A 20339-nucleotide genomic window follows, 5' to 3' on the forward strand; every position below is an offset into this window, starting at 1 on the left:
TCGAAGATCTTGCTCGGCGGAGAAACGGCTCTGTGTCGAGGGAGGGATCTGTCGTTATTGGTATTAATAATAAACGACCAAAGGTCGAAGAAACTATTTGGCAATGTCTCTCGAGGAGCTCCGCATAAAGGCGACCAGTAACTGGGCGGGAAAAAAACAAGCTGAAGGACCTCGACGGGTGAGGGATTGTGGGTACAACGCACGTCACTATAGGGATAGTGTTACAGACACGCCTTGTCGACGTCCCCTTTCCGACTACGAAAAACAAAAAGCAATACTCCGCAGTGACCACTGGATGTCGGACCTATGCACAGCATGTGATTCTAAGCAGATTAACAAACATCAGAAATTGTGTTATACTGCTACCCACAGGATGGGCGTAATGCACTCATTTTTATTAAGTGTATATTCTATGAATGCACTATATCAAATCAAAGTTATTGATGATTATGCTATCTGTGTTATGTTGATTTCCCTCATCATCTTGTATGGGTTACTATGCAGGATTGTTTGAATCTCTTTCTTTTGATGGTAGGCTGTATATTGTTATATTGTCATTTTTGTGTATTATGCTCGTTTTATTGTATCAAAGAAAAAAGAAGTTTGAAAAGTTGTAAATTCAACTAAACAAATACAAAAAAACAAAAAAAATTAAAGAATTAGGAGGAAAACTCCAAGGGTAGCAATGTCAACACTAACTAGATCAGTGTGGGAAGGGGGCATGGGAGTCCCAAATGTACAACATTACTACTGTGCCTCACAACTAGTGATGACCAATGAATGGTTGTTCCGGGGATGGGGGGAGGGGGTGAGGAGGGAATGGCCCACACACAGTGGAAATTGGGTGGGATGGGTCCCTCCCCCTACAGGTCATTTACAGCGGTAAGGCAGAATATGGGCTCTCAAGGCCAGCGGCCAGCATGCTGGACACTCAGAAAGCCGCCTTGAAGGCCATGGGCTGGGGAAGAGTGGTAACTAAGGAGGCTCCCGTATGGGGCAATGCCAACTTGACAGAAGTCCGGAAACTAGGTAGCCAGCGGAAATGGCAGGAGTGAGGTATACAGCTAGCACACAAAGGGGAGTAAAACCAGCATGCATCCTTTGAACAGAAGCAGGGTACTTATGAACTTACGGAGAGGGACCGATACACATACATGAGACTACAACACGCAATGTCCTGGGAGGGGCAGGAGACATGGGAACTATCAGACAGGTCACACCTTTAGAGGCCAACCTTATGGAGAGAGAGAGAGATCAAGGAAAAAGTGATCACATGTCTGTATCAGATGGTAAACAACTTCACCTCTGACGAATATGAGGGCGGCCTGGGAAGGGAATGTGGGACCCATGGAGGAGTAAGACTGGACGCAGGCCCTGGGGTCACCAAGGGAAGCAAGCGCCACAATAACATTATACCTGATACAGTATAAGGTGCTGCAAAGAATTTACGATGGCCATGACCGGTTGCACCAGATGGGCTGGCCAGACGACCCCCCTGTGTCTGAAGAGCAAGTGGGCTGTGGGATCTTTTTATCACACGATTTGGGAGTGCCCCATGGTAAAATCTTTTTGGAACAAGGGGAGAGGTAAAATATCCTGGATGGCGGGAGAGACTGTTCCCTATTCCCCCAAATTGTTCCTACTTAATGTGTGGGGAGACGGGCTTCAGTGCGAGAGATAAATCACTACTCTGGACTGCTCGGACGTTGGGCATAAAGAGGCTGGCAAGAAGCTCCCAGGTTGCATAAATGGCTGGAAGATATTGACTACTGTGCAGAGCTAGAAAAAGTTTATAGAGCTAGAGGGTGTCCCCAGAAGTTGCAATAAATGTGGTCGACATGGTTGGAGACGGGATAGGCTCTTGTGGGTGGGGGGGGGGGGGGGACAGGGGTTACGCGATGGGGATGTCATGTTGAGGAGTGGAAAGGGGCAAGGGGAGAGGGGAGGGACGGGACATCTCACGATTATGAGGGAAAGGTTTGATGTGTGGTTGCAATGCCTTCTTTCTGTTGAAGAAAAACACAATATTTTGTTTAAAAAAAAAGTAAAATAGTACCTGGCTTGCTCTTTTACTTTCTTGAACAACAAGATTTCTCCTTTCTGTAATTGTCACTTCGAAATCTTGAAGAACGGGGGCCAAAGCAGGATTAGCTCCACCTGCCCACTTCAGACGCTGTTCGATGCTAGCTTCTAGAGCAGCCAGCTTCTCCTGTTAAAAGGAAATAATTCAAATAAATACTTCAGAATCACAAAAATCTGTTACCACATATTTGTTATGATAAAAACATTTCAGGGATAATTTAACAGAAATACTTACTAGTAAGCACTAGCTCTCTCGGATAATACAATGCATTACAGTTTCTCAACTTCAAAATTATACTCCAATCTCCAGTAGCACCAGACTGTTAAATTCTTGATCAACTCATTTGTTTCCGTTTGCTAAGGCACGAGTAGATTGTAAAGTGCCACGCAACATTTGTTGCTCACCACAGAACAAAACCACAGGCTCAAAAGGTTCCCTGCACAGAGGCAGAGCCTCCACACCACCTTGCTTCTTGAGGTGGTGTATGGCTACCGTATTTGCCTGACAGGATGAGGACACATGCCTAACACACACAGGGAAGGAATGCCACCAGGGCCAGCCCAAAGGCCTGCAAATTATAGTAGGTTGATGTTTTCCCATGACTCATCAGGGGTACACACTTACATCGTAAAGGTGAACGCCTCAACCTTTAAGTAAGGCGTCTCTGACCACTGTCAGCTGAGACCTTAGGGGTTCTCCCCTCAATATAGTGTTTCTTTGTGCCCACCAGAGAAGGTCATATGACACACAGTCTGGCTCCTGTAATCGATCAGCCGTGACACCCTGATACTGAGACGACTGACAGCGAAGCAGCCAATGGAGAAACTTCACTTGCAACCAAACCCCAGTCTCCACAAAGATGGAGGATGCCCTAAGGCACACAGCACCAAAACTGTGAAGCAGATGGCTGGTGCAGTGCAGGTGGGCTATAGTACAGCTGAAGTGCTAACTCAAAAGAGCCCATTAGCCAGTGTGATGAATCAGAGATGACTGCCAGAAAATCTAGCCGGGGACCCTTCGCATGTGGCCAGCGAAAAGCAGACACTTCCTGGTCCTAACCCTGGGGGTGGTGTTCTGCAGGAGGATCCCATGAGGGTGAAATGAGGTCAGGTGAACTGGGAGAACCCCTTCAATAACTTCCCTATGGACCCTAAAATAGTGAAGGCCTACTGTTGAATTGACACTTGAAAAAAAAAATAAAGTAACCTGAACACTGGGGACTTCAATTCCAACAATGCCCGAAGTACTGGGATGAGGAAGAGGGATGAGGAGGCACCAAACTGCAAGAAGCAGTCTAGTTTTTCTAATGATCCACACCCGGCAGCACTTTTGAATATAAAGAAACCCCTCTGTTGAAGGCCATGAGAAGTAGGAGGTGGAGTGGTTGTCGAGCCTCAACGTTGCAGGGGCAGCAGAAGAAGAAAAGCAGACACGCCGGAGCCACAGCTATTCATAGTGTGTATGACGGTCCTGAAAGGGTCTCTAACTTTAATGGCCATAAATGCAGAGGTTGCGCCGCAGGAAGCGTTTTCATGAAGAGCTTTACCCCCAAGTTGAACTCCAGTGGCAGGCAAGAACAGGAGTGTTCCTAGACCAAGGACCACATATTTCCCGATCGGCACGGGCTGCGGGAGGTGAACCAAAATGGACTTCCATGCAGAAGAAGGTGGAGAAAGCAGAAGGCACTGTGGCAGGAGAGCGACCGGATGAATATGCAACAACTGGTGAGTTCACCTCTGTTGGGTAATCCCAGCACGCGCTGTGATCGCCTGCTGGCCACATTTATTTTGAAAACTGAACTGATGGAAAGAAGTTAAAGTGGCAGAATAAGAACTATGAGAACTGATCAGAAGGTTATAATTAAACATATGAAGGCCAAAGTAATTACCAAAGTAATAAGAGGGCAATACTAATAGAATGTAACAATAACCAACATCGCCAAAGACAAAAGTGGGCAATACTGAAGCAAGCTAATTATAACCCTTACTGCCAGAGTAAGAAAGAGGCAGTAGTTGAGAAGAACCTTAACAAGCACTGTCTTAGCCAAAGAAGAAAGTGTGACACAGATCTGGTCAACCTTTGTTGAATGTGAAAGTGGGAAAACAAGTGTGTCAGGAAAGAAGCCCTCCTGATAGAAAGAAAGCATTTAGGAGAGGAGCATAATCTGCATTGTATTTGGCAATCACAAGTGTGCAACAAACAGCACAAATGTGTTTCATGTCTTCCCAGATGAAGTAGAAAATACTGATGTTGAAAGTCAACAGACTGGAGTAAACTGTTGGAAGTAAACTTGACCACATAAGTACTTGAAGTATTAGGAGCTTTTTAGACCTGGCTGGAGAGAATACCATGGTAAGGCCTTTGTAGTCGTAGTCCTGGCAGGTTAGTGTAACAGGAAGAATTAATTGAAGTTCTGTGGTGTGGTTAAAAGTTGCTAAGTGGTGGCAAAACCACTGAAGTGTTTCATGAAAAATTGTTAAATCATACGGACAAAATATCATTGATACAAATGAATTATAAAGTATTTTGTTCATTAAGAAAAAGAAGTTATGTTGAACTCTTGTTATAAGTGGAGAGATAAAGATTTGACTCCTATTTGAACTGTTGGTAAAGGTCCAAGTGAAAGACTTTTGCAGCTAGACGAACATTACAATCGGAACTTGGATGCAAATCGGAACTTTCCCATTTGAACTGTACAAGAATATCCTGCTTTGAATCTGGGGAAGAGGATCCAACCAGGTTACAAGCATACTCAGCTGTTAGGTTTATACATGTTGTTTCTGTTGTTTTTGAATTGCCATATATTCCCTTTTTTGAGTTTGATGCATGTTAAGTGTGAGGTACAGTTTCCTTTTGTTAGTGCGTTTCCTTTAGTTCGTGTGATAAGCAGGGAAATTCTGGTTAGGTTAGGCATAGTGAGGCGTTTGTCAAACCCTTGTCAGTTAATAAAACAGCATCTTATGAAAATCCTTTACCAAGTTGTCTGTCTCACATTTCTGACCCCTCACACCAGTTAGGGACAGAAACGGCTGCGCCTGAGAGGTCTGGGAATCCAAATTGGTGACCTGCCACTTCCTTACGAGCAAGGACAGCATTCCCTGCCACACTGAAAAGGATTGGCAAAGTCTGATTCAGAGGGGCTTTTAATCTGAAGTCACGGAGGACAGAGGCAGAGTCAATGCCACCTCTCTGTGATCCCCATCACTACCTTGGCAAGGAATATGCTGCCGGCCGGGCTTGCCAGAGGGCACCATACTACTCCAATGGTGGAAGGAGGAGAAAATGCCCTGAAAGTTACAACCCCTGGAAGGAGTGGAGGCAAGACATTTTTGCAGTGGATGTGGAGGCATTAAGCTCCTTTAGAGATTCATGAGCCTTCTTACAAAGGGACATTCACCATCGAGAGGGATATCCAAGAATTTATTCTGGATGTCAGTGGCAAAACCAGGTTTGCATCGATTAATGCCTGTGGATGACAGTCCGTACAGATGGCTCTAGCCACACAGTCTACCGTGTCTACGCCTGACGGTAGGATGTGATGTGTCACCTCCTTCCCATTCCTAACAAGGGGAATGGAACTCTCTCATCTCTGGCAAGGGATGGACTCTGCAGCTTCAGAGATCACATTCCACAAAGAGTGGGAGTAACTTCCCAGGTCGCAAGTGGCATGTACAGCCCTGAAGGTCCGGCAGACAGATGCAGAGATCCTTCAGCCAAACGTGCCCATCTTCTTGCTTTCCCCAAATTGGGGCAGGGATGTAAAAGTGACTGACATGGAACCCAATATGGAGGGCTGAACAAAGACTCGTGGGAATCGAGTACATGGACAGGAGACTTGGGTCTGTGGGAGCTGGGTCTGTGGGAGCCGGATGATGCATTGCGGTCAGGTCACAGCTGATGTGGAGGTCGGTTTAAACCATGTGGCCAATACTGGGGGATCTATTTGCGGATTAAAGGGTAGTAGAAAAAGTTACTTACCCCTGGTAACGCTCTCTCGATTGGCGGTTCCTCCCACGTATTCCTCATCTTTAGACAGATATCCTCTCCAGCTTATTTGCTTCGGACGGTTCTTCTCGGTAGAGCGTGCTGTGCGTCAATACAGTCTACTCCATGTCCCTCGAGGTACCCCGTCTTGAGGCCAACATCCTCACAAGTACATATAGCGGGCACAAGACCCATTAGCTTCAGTTCTGTTTTACACCCTCGTACACAATTAACAACATTACTGTGTCCAAGGCAGTATAAGACTTTGAAAGAGCGTAAGGTGTAATGCACTGAAATTATACTACAGGGTAGGTTGGGAGAGGCAATGAGGAATATGTGGGAGGTACATTCAATCGAAAGACCGTTACCAGGGGTAAGTAACTTGTTCTTCAAATGGATTGGGTCTTCACACGTATTCCTCATCTTTAGATTGACTCCCAAAGCAGTGTTCGTTTTGGAGGAGGGAGTAAGAATTTTAGATGCAAATTTAAGAATTGGTATGGAGAGAATGTAAAACTGCCTTACCAAATCCTCCTTCCTGACCTGAGTCCAGGCAGTAATATTTTGTGAAAGTGTGAACGAACGACCAAGTAGGCGCTGCACAAATGTAATGTATCGGCACCCCTCTCTGTAAAGCAGATGATGTTGCCATGCTCCTTTGTGGAATGGGTCCAGAGGTCTTCTGGGGGTCTTCCTCAGCCAATCTGCAGCATTCCGTAATGCCCAATATGATCCATCTCGACAAAGTTCCTTTGTAACAGATGGTCACAACTTGTGGCCTGTGTACCCAACAAAATGTAGGGCATCCTGACGTAACTTAGCCATCTTCGAGAAGTAAACGCCAAGTGCTTGTCTTGGATCAAGCCTATGCAGTCTGTCTTCATCCTTGTTAGGATGTGGAGGCTGATAAAAAGATGGTAACACAATTTTCTGGGATAAAGGAAAGTTTGATAGTATTTCCGGTAGAAATGTTGGTTTGACTTTAAGAATTACCTTGTCCTTAAAGAAAATAGTACATGGAGGCTTACAAGATTAGGCCTGTAGTTCGCTCACCCTGCAGGCTGATGTTAATGCAACTAATAGGATGGTTTTAAAGGTCAACAGCCTTACAGGACACAAATGAAATGGCTTGAAAGGAGCGCACATAATGAATTTCAGTACAGGATTGAGGTCCCAAATCAGAACTTGAGATGGAAAAACATGTTAGTGAATCCCTTTAGGACTTGTATGAGTAATGGCATCTTGAAGTAGGACACTTCTTACCAAAGGGTGCTTGAATATTGAAAGCGTCGCCAAATACCGTTTAAAGATCCCAATCTGGAGCCTCAGATTTGCCAAATGCAACAAAAAAACAATACCATAGGTGTATTACATTAAAAAGGGTCCACATCCTTTTCCCTGCACCAGCTGAAGAATTTGTTCCAACGGCAGCGGTACAAGTATTTAGTTGCTAACCTTTTGGCCGAAAGCAAAATCTCCATTACGTAATCTAGGTGGTCCCAATCCTTATTATCTCAACCTTGCAGAAACCATGCATGAAGGTTAAATGGCTTGACCTCTGGATGGAGAACCTGACCATCCTCTTGCAAGAGAAGGCCCTCTATTTTTTTGTTTTTTTTAAAACTCTTTTTTATTGATGGTCAATACAGATTCAACTTATTGCACATTGCATATGACAGTACATATAATACACATATTATCAGATACATATTTCATCAATTACATTTCAATGACGTAGGGGTTTCCTCATCTGAGGCCATTTCGCACAGGTACATCCTGAACGGGGCCCATATGTCCTTTGGGCGGCTACTTGGTGTCACAGTCAATGCATAGTGTTCCTCATATTCATTTACGTAGGTCAAATCACAGAAAAAATAAATGTTCAATTTTGGGTGGAAAGTGTTTGTCCAACATTTCAATATACATCTTTTGGCTACAGCATAGGATACATTGAACAATCTCCTGTTTTTTTCAGCTTGTTTCCCTAGGTCTCCAAATCGGTATTTTTGCAGAGCCAGGGTTGCTGGGATCTGGGTGATCTCTTCCAATATTTCCGCTACATCTTTTTAAAATGTGACAATTAGAGGGCATTCCCAGTACATATGGTATGATCCTGCCTGAACTGCTTTGCATTTAGGGCATTCCCCCGAGTGGCCTGTCGAGAATTTAGCCATCCTAGCAGGGGTATAATGTAGCCTATTAAGGATCTTGAACTGAACCAGTCGAAGGCCTGCATTCATTGACACCGATTTTGTAAGCATAAAGTATTTGGTCAATTTTTCTTCTGGGATGCTTGTATTTAGGTCTTCTTCCCATGTAGCTTTGGTATTATTTATTGTAGGGATGTGTGTTTGCACTAATGAATATAGTTTGAAGACTCCCAGCCCCATACCGGACGTGGCAGCCTGTATGCACGGGTGTGAGGGTGGTTCATCTGGGAAAAGTGTCCAGCATGCATTGAATGCCAATTTCATCCTGTGATATTCAAGTGTTTCAAGTGGTCCCCGTCCTATCGCCCCACCAAATTCCTCCCTGGTCACAAATTTCCCATTTGGGAACATGTCTCGCATTCGAACTTCTCTGTTCGGGTCCCAGTGTCTTTGTATTGTTTTATCCAGCGTTGGCGGTATACGGGGGTATTTCCACAATGGGACATCCTGGTAATATGGGGTTTCTATTTTCAGTTTTTTGTACAGTATTATCCATGCGCGTACCGTGGTCCCCACTGGGGCATAGGGACAGGAATCTTTCTATTGAAGATTAAATATAATGGAATGGAGGTCTATGGGAAATGCAGCATATTTCTCAAGCCATATATGGGGCGAGCGGTCTTCTAGGTCATATCAGTGTTTTGCAAATTGCGCTTGCCCCACCAGATAATATAACTCGGAATCCGGTGCTGCCAGTCCTCCTGTACAATAAGGTTCAGTAAGTTTTTCCCATTTCATTCTAGGGGTCTTCCCGTCCCACACAAATGACACTGCCATTGCTCTTATTTTTTCAAAAAAGGTTCTACCTGGCTTGGTATATTTACAAACAAGTAAAGCAATTTGGGGAGAACCACCATTTTAAGGATAGCAACCCGGCCATTTAAGGATATAGGCAGCTTAGCCCATGTTCGAAACTTTACTTTGAGCACTTGTGTTATTTGTTCATAGTTCTCCATGTACAGTGTCTGTCTGTCACGGGATATCATTATACCTAAGTATCGTATGTGTCCGGTTGCCCATTTGAGGTTCTCCATTGTCATCGGGCATATGGTGTGTGGTGTCAGCGGGAGGATTTCCGATTTTTCATTATTTATTTTGTAACCCGAGTAGTCGGCAAATTAATATATGTCTTGCATTAGGGGTGCAAGGTTGGTGTCAGGGTCCCGGACATACAATAAAGTAACATCCGCGTATAGATCGACTGGGGCGGGCCTGACATTCGTATTCCCCTATCTCCATGTTTTAGTCTAACCATTATAGCCATAGGTATGATGGTTAATGCGAATAGTATTGGTGAGAATGGGCAGCCCTGCCTGGTACCCCTACACAGTGTGAATAGGTCATAAATCCTATTGTTTGTGAGCACTCTCGCCCCTGTTTTTGTGTACAGTAATTTAACATATTTGATGAAATTGGTGTCCATTCCAAACCTACCGAGCACTTCGAGGAGATACACACAGGACACTGAGTCAAATGCCTTCTCTGCGTCCAGGGATATATCCACAGCCTGCGCTTCTGGATTTATCTGCCCATTATTGCGAACAATCTGTGTAAATTCAATGCGGTGGATCTTGGGGATGAATCCGTTCTGATCGGGATGGATCAGAGTCGGCATGTTTGGTAATAGCCTGTTCGCCAACACTTTGGCAAACACCTTGGCATCTACGATTATGAGTGACAGTGGCCTATACGATGACATGTCCTGCGGAGGGCAACAGGGTTTTGGCAATACTGTTATTATCGCTTCTCGCATTGACTCAGGGAGTTCATTTAATTCCAGTGTTTCTTCCCATACCTTCAGCATGATTGGGACCAATTCTTTTCCGAATTCTTTATATAATTCCACCCCCAACCCATCAGACCCTGAGCCTTCCCCGAACTCAATGCTTTTATAGCTTCTATGATTTCTTCCTCGGTAATCAGGCTTTCAAGGGCCATTTTGGCTTCTAGTGGGAGTGTCGGGAATTCCAGGCCATCTACGTAGGTTTGTATTTCTGGTATCGTTTTCTTATCTTTATTTGAATATAGTTTTGGTAGAATTTCAAGAACTTGTTTATGGCTCGACCTCCCGTTACAACCACTCCCTCCTGCTTGTGATTGGAGTGTGTTGGCGCTCAGCTCTAATGAGGTTGGCCAGGGCCCTTCCCGCCTTGTTCCCTTGCCCATATCTGCGCACTCTTGTTGGGGCTGCTATGTATTGTACTTCTCTCGAGGCCAGCTTGTCAAAATCTTTTAGGAGTTCATTTATTTCTGCTAGGGTGTCTGTATTTCGGGTTTCACTATATGAATTTTACCACTTTCGGAGTTGTGTCTCCGTCTCGGCTAGTTCATGTCTCACTGACCTCAGCAGTCCCGTAGTTTTGGAAATCAGTGTCCCCCTCACCCAGGCCTTGAAAGTCTCCCAGAGTGTTGAATATCGGTCTACTGTCCCCACGTTATTAATGAATTCTTCCATTTCTATGTGTAGTGATTCTGTCACATTGGGATCAGTATATTTGCGGGCATTCTCCATTTCTTTTGTGGTTTTGGGACATTCCTAAATATTAGGTCCAGGGATACCAGGGAATGGTCTGACAGTGTTCGAGGATGTATCTCGCAGTTTTCAAGTACTCTCAACATGTCCTCAGACAGTAACCAATAATCGATCCGCGATTCCGAGTCTTGTACACTCGAGTAATATGTATATTCCCTTGTGCATGGATGCAATGCCCTCCATGCATCTCTCAATGTCAATTGTGGCATGATCTGGTCTAGTACAATGAATGCCTTGGATTGTGCTCGTCTGACTTTAGAGGATCTGTCTAATTCTAACGTCTAGGACCAGATTGAAGTCCCCACCCCATATTATACTAAAGTGTCAAGTGTTGCCAGTATTTCCAATATGCTGAGATAAAAGTCTGGGTCATCTATGTTTGGACCGTAAGTGTTGACTAGTACAACTGATCTTTCTGCCATCTCTCCCCAAACCATTACATATCTACCCTGGGGGTCGATTTTGTGTCCTTTGGTCTGGAATCCCAGCGATGGATGTAGGAGCGTTATGACTCCTCGGGCCTGAGTAGAGTATTCTGTGTGGTATCTCTGCTTGCCCCAAGAGGCAAGTTGGTTTGCGTTGTTGGGTCCCTGTGTATGTGATCTTGTAGCATAACTACGTGGGGGGAGTGTCTGTTCACGTATGTTCCAACTTTTCTGTTTTTTTTGGGATTGTTTAGGCCTCTAACATTCCATGACAAGAGTTTAATTTTCAACCCGTTACTCCTGCTGACTTTTCCCTTCATTGTATCTATTCATTGTTGTGTTCTGGTGCAAGTACTGTTTAGTATGCATAGCGCAATCATCTGTTAGACCATTATAAACAACTTTTACAACTCTTTAACAGTTCAACAAACAGTCCTAACTCTCCCTGCCCCTCCCGCTCACCACCCCCATCATCTACCCCCAACTTGATGATTGTGCCTTACAAACTTTTGGAGATCTCCTGGGGTTGCCATGTTGTCGCCGCATGGCCACCAGTTCCAGGCTCACAGCCCGGCTTTCTTATTCACTTGAGGTGCTCCCCGCGTATGTCTGTTTTATTCAGTTCCATCTTTGTGGAGAGTATTTGTGCCGTTTCATCAAATATTTGGATCATGTCAGTCCGCCACAGGGGGAAGTCTGCCGTTTTGATCTGGGCCACGGCCTTCGGGGTTAGAGGTATATGAGCTTCCACATAGGCCATGGCCCCTGCCGGAGTTTCAAAAAAGTGTGCTCTACCCCAGTACTGGATTCGCATTTTAGCTGGAAAGATCAATGCATATTGGACCTGCCGTGCTCTTAGCAGCCTCTCCACTGGCTCACAGGATCGTCGGTTGGCCTGGACTCCAGCTGCAAAGTCCGCATATATGTGTATGCAGTTCTCCTCATAGTGCAGCGTACCTTGTTCCCGAGCCTTCCTGAGTATCGTATCTCTGTCTCTGTAATTGAGGATGTGTGCTATGATCGTAAGGGGTGGTGCCCCGGGTTTCGACATTGGGGCAAGCGTGCGGTGCACTCTCTCTACCAGGAAATGTTCGGAGAAAGCCTCGGGCCCAAAAAGGGTCCGCAGGAGGGATTCAATTTGTTGTTCCATTGCTCCTTTACCAAATTTTTCAGAGACGCCGACAATCCTTATGTTATTTCTTCTAGAGCGAGATTCGAGGTCTTCGCATTTAGTTTGTATTTTAATTAAATCATTTTTCAGTTGTGTTATATCTCGGTCTTGGTTAGCAATTATGTCCTCGTTGGTGCCAATTCTGCCTTCTGCTGATACTATATCATCTAGTTTCACATTTATCGCAAGGAATCCGTTTTGGACCATGATGGTTAGTCTGTCAACTCTGTCTTCGCTATCCGCTTCATTCCAGGTGTTAGAAGTGGTCGGTGTGCCTGGCCCCGAGTCTACTGTTTGACTGTTAGTAAAGGAGTCCATTGGACCTTTTTTCCTGACCCCTGCCCCTTTTGACATCTTCTCAGGTAGTCGTGCTTCCCTTGTGTGATCTCTTTCAGTTTACGGATCTGGAATCTCCAGTGAATTTAGCGTATTTTCCCACCAGTTGTGTTTATAACGTGTGTTATCTTTTACGGAGTTCCTAGCCCTTGGTTCGTAGGGCGAGTTCTCCTCTCAAGGCTGTTTTGAGATTCTTCAGAGAGCAACCTTTAGTTGTACAGGCGCAGTGCACCTTTTGGGTGCGTCTTGTATTCTCCGCAAGGCCACTTCCTCGTGGCCAGCGAGCGTGGTATCCTCAGTCTCCGTCACAGCCTTTCCCTTTGTTTCCCCCACCTGTGTAGGATCAAATTCTTTAATTCGCACATGCGGGTTTTGGCCGTTTTCTGTGTTGTAGTCTTAAACCAGGGTTTTCTGTATTTCAATTTGTTGCAATAAAATGTTCAGGTTCTTTCTTCCCCCTGCCGTGATGCTTCTTTTGCTGTATTTTTGTGCAGATATTTCAATCTCCACGTTAGTATGAGTCTCTTCTGTTTACGGGCCTTTGTGTTTCTTTTTCCAGTAAAATGTGGTGTTTATTTGCGTTGCGTTTGGGTTTACATGTTCTGCTATTAGTGGGTTGTGTTCTCCCGCATATAATGCTGTGTGGTTGCCTCAATCCTAGCGTTCATCAGTCTTCAAATATCTATGCCTTGACCTGGTTGTGCATTTGTGCTGTACTCTGATTTTTTGTGCCCCATGCACTCATGTTGGTTCCCCAGAGGTAGGGCGCTTGTTTTTACAGTTTTTCCCCCCTCGCCTTCAGAGCTTTTGCCCAGGGGATGCAGGACTGACTTCAGCACTTATTTATGAGTGGGTTGCGCTCTCCCACATATTCTAGCATTTGTACATTCAGCGTCTATTTTTTGCCTGCTCGGATATTCAGATCGTCTCTTCAGACCATGGGCTACAGAAGCTGCCACCATTCATTGCTTAGTGCGCTACGGAGCCCCTCCGGGCCGAGTCAGAGGCGGGCAGCCATCTCAATGCTGTGCGCGAGTCCAGCGCTCCTACCTTGTTGCGGCCGCACTCCAGCTCCTGCTGCGGGTCGCCACACGTCATGAGAAGGTGAAGCCGTCACCGGCACAGCTCAGGGCCTTTCTCCAGCCACCCCTGTGGTGGCCTCGGTCCGGGCAGTTGAGGTGCCGCATGAATATGTACTGGGCATTTTCGTTCCCGCTCCTCCTCTCCCGATCGCTCCAGACCTCCTCCTTGTCCGCTGCAGGAGTGGTGCGATGTGTGATCTCACTGAGCCGGTCTTCTCTACATTCAAGGAGTTGTGTCCAGGCCTCGGTGATTCGCTGTGCTGGGCTACCAGATCTCTATTGTCAGCCGGCTAGAATGTTAGCGGCTATTTCCTAGTTTCTTGCGGTGCGGCTCACGTCTCCTTCCTCTACAGCCCAAAGGTCATCTCGCTGCATCTTCTCTCCACCTCAGCCTTTTCATCCAGGATTTCTTCTGCTGGCAGCAAAGGTTATTAGTCTCACTCTCCACTTATTTTTATTGTTCACGGGGTGCTCCGGATCAGAATATCTTTAACTCGGATGTTAGTCGGGACAGAGCTCTGGTCCTAGGTGGCCATTTGCGTTGCGCGCAACAGCACCCCCCGAAGGCCCTCTATTTGTGGAAGACGTATTGGAGGGCAGAGGGACATGTCCAGTAGACCCGGGTACCACGTCCTACTGGCCAAATACGTAGCAATTAGGATCATGGATTTCCCAAATTTTGTCAACCTCCTGATCATGTGAGGAATGACGGGGACTCGAGGAAAAGTGTACAGGAGTGGAAACTCCCAGTCCACTAGGAACATGTCCACTAGAGCTCCTCTTGGGGAAAATGTCCTGGGGCAGAACAGTTTGCACTTCTATTTGCAACCAGCGTCAACCAGATCTACTTGACCGGTTGCCCAAAGGGTGAAGATCTCTTGAAGGACTTCCTGAACTAGTTTCAGTTTTTTTTTTTTTTTTTTTTTTACAATTTGAAGCTCCTGGGCTGTGGCCAATGCCATGTGCCTCTGTTTCTAGAGTGGCTGGCTTTCTTGTTCAGGCTTCTTAAGGGGGTTCCACGCGTGTAACACTGAGTAGTGACTCTAAATAAGAAAAAATAGGAATAACAAATCATTTGTGTTTCTGGAATTCTAAACAATAATTGCTAGACTAATTTATTTCAGGTACACTTCAGGGGGCGAGTCCTTAATTCAGTAGGTTCTTAAACACCTCGAATTCACAATACAGAAAATCCTCCAAAAAGCATTTACAGTAGAATAAGCATCCATTTCGGACTGTGTATTTTGGTTTTCGCAAGTTGCAGTTATAGCATGTTTTTTTCTGCCGATACATATCGTTATCCATTCTTGTATGAAATGTATATCACGTTACATTGATATTGTAACCATATTTTTCATAGTGTACTTAGAAACAATGCTATGTGTGACCGCTTCCTGTTTTGTCAAGGGTTAAATGGTCATGTTCCATCGCTTTCCGTGATGACACTTCGGGGTGGGGTGAAATTGCATCACTTCCAGTGATGTCAGAGGTCAAGGGTCATGTTATGTCAATTCTGCTACCCCTGGCATTTTGGTGAAATGACGTCCCTGGCTAGTTCCCATTCGAGGGAGACTGTGCTCTGCCTGCTCAGAGCGTCTGCTGCTGTGTTCTCCTCTCTGACTAGGTGAACTGCTGATAGGGAGATTCCTTCTTGAATAGCCCAGAACCAGAGTTGCATTGCATCTCTGCACAATAGTAGTGACCGTACACCTCCTCTTTTGTTGAGGTAGTACAATGCCACTGTGTTGTCGATCATTATCAGGACATTCCTTCTCCATACAGAGGGCAGAAAGGCCATCAGCGATAGTCTGATTGTCCTCAGCTCCAACAGGGTGATGAGTAGTGTGGACTCCGATGGAGACCAATGACTGCTTACCGTCAGATTGTTGTACACAAAGAGAGGGGGAGTGGTCTAGAAAGCAGTAATGAAGAGACTAAATACTTAGACAAAAACATGGAGGATCCATACTGCTGAAAATGCAATTAGAAAAGTACTTAAATAATTTCAAAGTGTACCAGCAAGGTATCACTAAATTTTAAGTTACTGTAGACTCCAGAAGCAATCGAGGTAGTCTCCTGGTTGAAAAGCATGTTTATTTTGCACAAAATATTATGAACACAAGGTGCATAAAAAAATTGGAAAATATTTTTATATAAATATGAAATAAGTGTGTTCAAAAATGAGAAATATACAAGAAAGGAGTACTCAAAAAAAGGTTAAACAAAGAAACATAAAAGCAATTGTCATAAATTGTCATGATTCAAAGTTTGCGAGAAACAAACAAAAGAATTAACAAAAAGTTACAAAAACTGAGTGGTGACCACAACTTGAGCCAACACTCATCAATTCGACTTAAATTCAGCCATGAAATGTTTAGTTAACAGATTCACTCAACTGACAGGTTTGCCTACGTGTATGTGTCAAACAAAGGAATAAAAAAAACTTAAACTTAGACGAACATCTTAAACACGTTTCGGCAAAAGAGCCACCTGTCAGGCAAATTATTTTCAAAGAACAAATTTCGGTTGCCTTCCTCAGGGGGCGAAAATTCCACAGAACAACTGAACCCTGTGGGGAAGCAGATAGACAAAAATAGGAGGTGCTCCTCAGACACCGCCTCCCCCTTTCTCACTCGGCTATACGCCAGCATTTTCTTCCCTCTGCATTCGCTTCGGAGCAGCACGGCAGAACAGCCTGCTCCAAATCAGTCCACTCCAATTACTCGGGAGCTGCCGGTAAGGAGCGCTTCAGTTTACTGTTTTCTCCCCACTTAATCATCCCAAATAACCCCTAATCTTGCACTTCCTACTCTGTCTTATGTTCTTCAGTCACAGCCTTCACTGCGCTCCGTTTCCATCAGGCAATATGCGGAAAACTTCTGGTCCTGGCAACAACCAAGAACACTCGGCTGCATTCCAAGTTATTATGTTTTCAGTTAGGCGCTCACTATGAGCCATTAAACACTGCTTCATTTAGTGCTTCTTATACCCAGCATTAGCATTTTCACATCTCTTCACCATTTCTATTATTATTCGCGGTTTTTTTCAGTTTTTTGCTGAAAATCCCGTGAACACTCGCATCAGAATACGGAGTCCTATGTTAGATCAACACACCAACCAAGCAATTCCGACTCACAGGTAGTTGTTTTTATCCTACTGCACAGCTATCTTTTTTTGCAAAATCATTTTTATGCAACAAGTTTGTAAACATCCCACTTGCTTTCATCCTTTCAGAGAGTGTTTTTCCTCACGCATCCCCCTCTCTCGATGATGGTGCACTGTTGAGGGTCACTCCGAGCCCACCTACCTAGATGCTTTTGGGTCGGTCCCCGGAATTAAAGCGCCTGGTTATCTCCACTCAACCACAGTCTCCTACATAGGTAATTTTTGTACCTTTTGGTTTTTAAGTGTTCCTCTGAGCAATCTTGGTAGACTTTCTCCCCCCTTCTTTATTACTCATTTTTGTTTATGTCTGCTTCCCCACAGGGTTCAGTTGTTCTGTGGAATTTTCGCCCTGAGGGAGGCAACCGTAATTTGCCCTTTGAAAATAATTTGCCAGACAGGTGGCTCTTTTGCCGAAACGTGTTTAAAATGTCTGTCTAAGTTTAAGTTTTTTTATTCCTTTGTTTGACACATACACGTAGGCAGACCTGTCAGTTGAGTGAATCTGTTAACTAAAAATGTCATGGCTGAATTTAAGTCTAATTGATGAGTGTTGGCTCAAGTTGTGGTCACCACTCAGTTTTTGTAATTTTTTGTTAATTCTTTTGTTCGTTTCTCACAAACTTTGAATCATGACAATTTATGACAATTGCTTTTATGTTTCTCTTTGTGTAACCTTTTTTTGAGTACTCCTTTCTTGTATATTTCTAATTTTTTAACACACTTATTTCATATTAATATAAAAATATTTCCCAATTTTTGTATGCACCTTGTGTTCATAATATTTTCTGCAAAATAAACATGCTTTTCAACCAGGAGAATACCTCGATTGCTTCTGGAGTCTACAGTAACTTAAAATTTAGTGATACCTTGCTGGTACACTTTGAAATTATTTAAGTACTTTTCTAATTGCATTTTCAGCAGTATGGATCCTCCAAGTTTTTGTCTACTGTCAGATCGTTGGCATGGGCTCCCCACCCTGTTAGTGAGGCATCCGTAACTACTGTTATCTCCCACCATGGCTACCAAAAGGGTTCCCCTTTCAGGATGTTGTTCTTGCAGGTCCACCACAGGAGATCCTGTGCGAGACTGCTCGGAACTTGGATTAGATATGACATCTTGCCCGAGAACTGGGACCAGTGTGTCCCGAGGGCCCATTGGAGGGATCTCATTCTCAAGCAAGCCTCTGGCACCAGGAAAATGTAGGATGCCATTTTCAGGAGGCTGAGCAACCTAAAAAAGTCGAAGTCCGGAAGACCTTGGCTACTCTGGAACTTGAGGACCATCTACAGGATGTGCAGAGCCCTCACCTCGGGTGGCAAGCCTATTCCCAAGGATGCATCGAGGACTGCCCTGATGAAATTAAGTCTTTGAGAAGGAGAAATTACCTTACCGTAATGTTCTATGAATTCTTCTCCTGCAGATTCCTCATCTGACAGATATTCCCTCCAGCTTTGCTGCTTTGGAAAATTGTCGATAGGGGGCGTAGTGGACCTCGACCCGGCCATCGACCATCAATCCATCTTGCTCAGCGCCTGGTGGTCGGCTCCGGACGGGACATCAGGCATCGTATAAGTACCACGTCACTATGCCCCAACCTCAGTCACCCCCTTTTTTCCAGAGCACCACACACTGCATAGGAAAACAGAGGGAACAAACGTGCTAATGAGCCCTTTAAAAGAAGTAATATAGACGTCAGAAAGAGGAACAATTGAAAAAACACTAAGGGAGCGTTAGAAATGTTTTTGTTTTAGGACTGTGGCAGGAAGACCAAAAACAGACACAGGGTCCCGTTACGCTCACCTGGACCCCACAGGGACGTCAAACGGAACTGGACTGCCACGGACTCCACCAGCGTGACTCGTAGTGTGGTGATGGCTGACTGGACTGGCCCTCCTAGTTTCGTCTGCTTGACCCGTAGGAATAATCTCCTAAAGGTAGAGAAAAAGGATTTAGCCACCCGTGGGCAAGAGAATGCACGCACTCAATTGTTCCCCACTGAACACCTCCTGTATTCCCTTTCACTAGTCTCACCTTATTGTTTGAAAAGATGAGTTCTCCATCCTGCGTGAGGGGTAGGGGCGCGTAGAAACCCAGTTACTTCACTGGTCTGAAGGAGTTGGGCGAGTTCCAGACAACTGATGACTCCGGGGGAAGTAGTTCTTTAGAGTTCAAAATGTATATTATTCACTCTTGCCCCTCTTTTCTCCCTTTTTTCTTGCAGCTTGAGCCGAAGGATGATCACCTCATTGGAAGCAGAAGCGCTTAGGTATGAGTCTGTATTTCCCAAACTGTCCGGTGAAAAATAATGATCCAAATATATTTAACTTACCTTTTGTCTCCCTACAGGTGCGGCGTAAGAAGAAATGGTGTGCAGAAGAAGAATGCCTCGGGCGATGAACTCAAGTATCTTGCGATGAAAGAAGATTGTCCTTGTTGGCTATTGGCTCACCTTGTTATTTGTTTCGTCTTTTCAGATGCCAGGATTTCGGCGACGAGGCGATGGAGACTGCGCCGGGTCGCAGAGATGCTGTGAAGACTGGTGAGTATGGCGCGGCGCTGCAGCTGGCGAAGCGACGCGTTTGAATTTAGGGTCTCTTTCTCGATTCGATGGTGCGGCAGCTCTGAGAACTGCTGATGATAAAAAGGTAATGTCCTTGTTCTCACTTTTCCTTCTTCTTCCCCTTCTTTCTAGGATCTGGTACGAGGTCGAGGCGGGCCTGGCTGAAGACAGAATGCTCGGCTTGCAGGCACGGTCAGCGTTACACTGCAGAAGGCAGAATAACGCGAAGCGTGTGCTGTTCATTGGGCGTGGTTTAAATAGCCTTCAAAGTAGTCCCAGGTAAGAAGTCCCAAAACCACACCCAAGCAAAAAATAGTCCCTAAAGAAAAGTAATCCCTTCCAGGCCTCACGATGGCCTATGCTTAAATTCCTTGCAGCATGGTCTGCATGAGGTACTTTTCTAAGTATGGCCTATGGCGCCAGGACCGCACCCATATAGCTCCTAACTGGGATGGTGGGAATCCCAGTGGGTGCTTGGATGCCGTTTCCTGGGCAGATGGACTTGATCCTGATGTCCAGGGGCAGGTATCATGACAGGTCCATCACCAAGTCAACGTGAAATAGAAAGATGCGCACCAACCACCGACTTTCTGAGCAGGGATGGGTGGGCGGGGAGATGAGGAATCTGCGGGAGAAGAATCCAAAAAGAAGATTACGGTAAGGTAATTTCTTCTTGAATGGATTGCTTTTCTCCTGCAGATTCCTAATATGACTCCCAAAGAAGTATCGAATGGAGGCTGGCAGAAAGTTGTATACAAATTTGACAAGGAGGGAGCGAGATGGGCAATGT

The 20339-nt window shown here is 45.1% G+C and overlaps 1 protein-coding gene across 1 annotated transcript in view; it reads right to left on the bottom strand.

Moving 5' to 3' along the window:
* SMG1 (SMG1 nonsense mediated mRNA decay associated PI3K related kinase) overlaps positions 1 to 20339 on the bottom strand; it is a 2768248-nt gene that overhangs the window by 463818 nt on the left and 2284091 nt on the right. The window contains exon 56 of the mRNA XM_069647131.1: positions 2057 to 2209. Within this exon, the coding sequence (XP_069503232.1) occupies positions 2057 to 2209 (153 nt within the window). The remainder of the gene's footprint in view (positions 1 to 2056; positions 2210 to 20339) is intronic.

This window comes from Ambystoma mexicanum, chromosome 2q (assembly GCF_040938575.1).
Source record: "Ambystoma mexicanum isolate Mex_15411 chromosome 2q, UKY_AmexF1_1, whole genome shotgun sequence".
Classification (NCBI taxonomy): Eukaryota; Metazoa; Chordata; class Amphibia; order Caudata; family Ambystomatidae; genus Ambystoma; species Ambystoma mexicanum.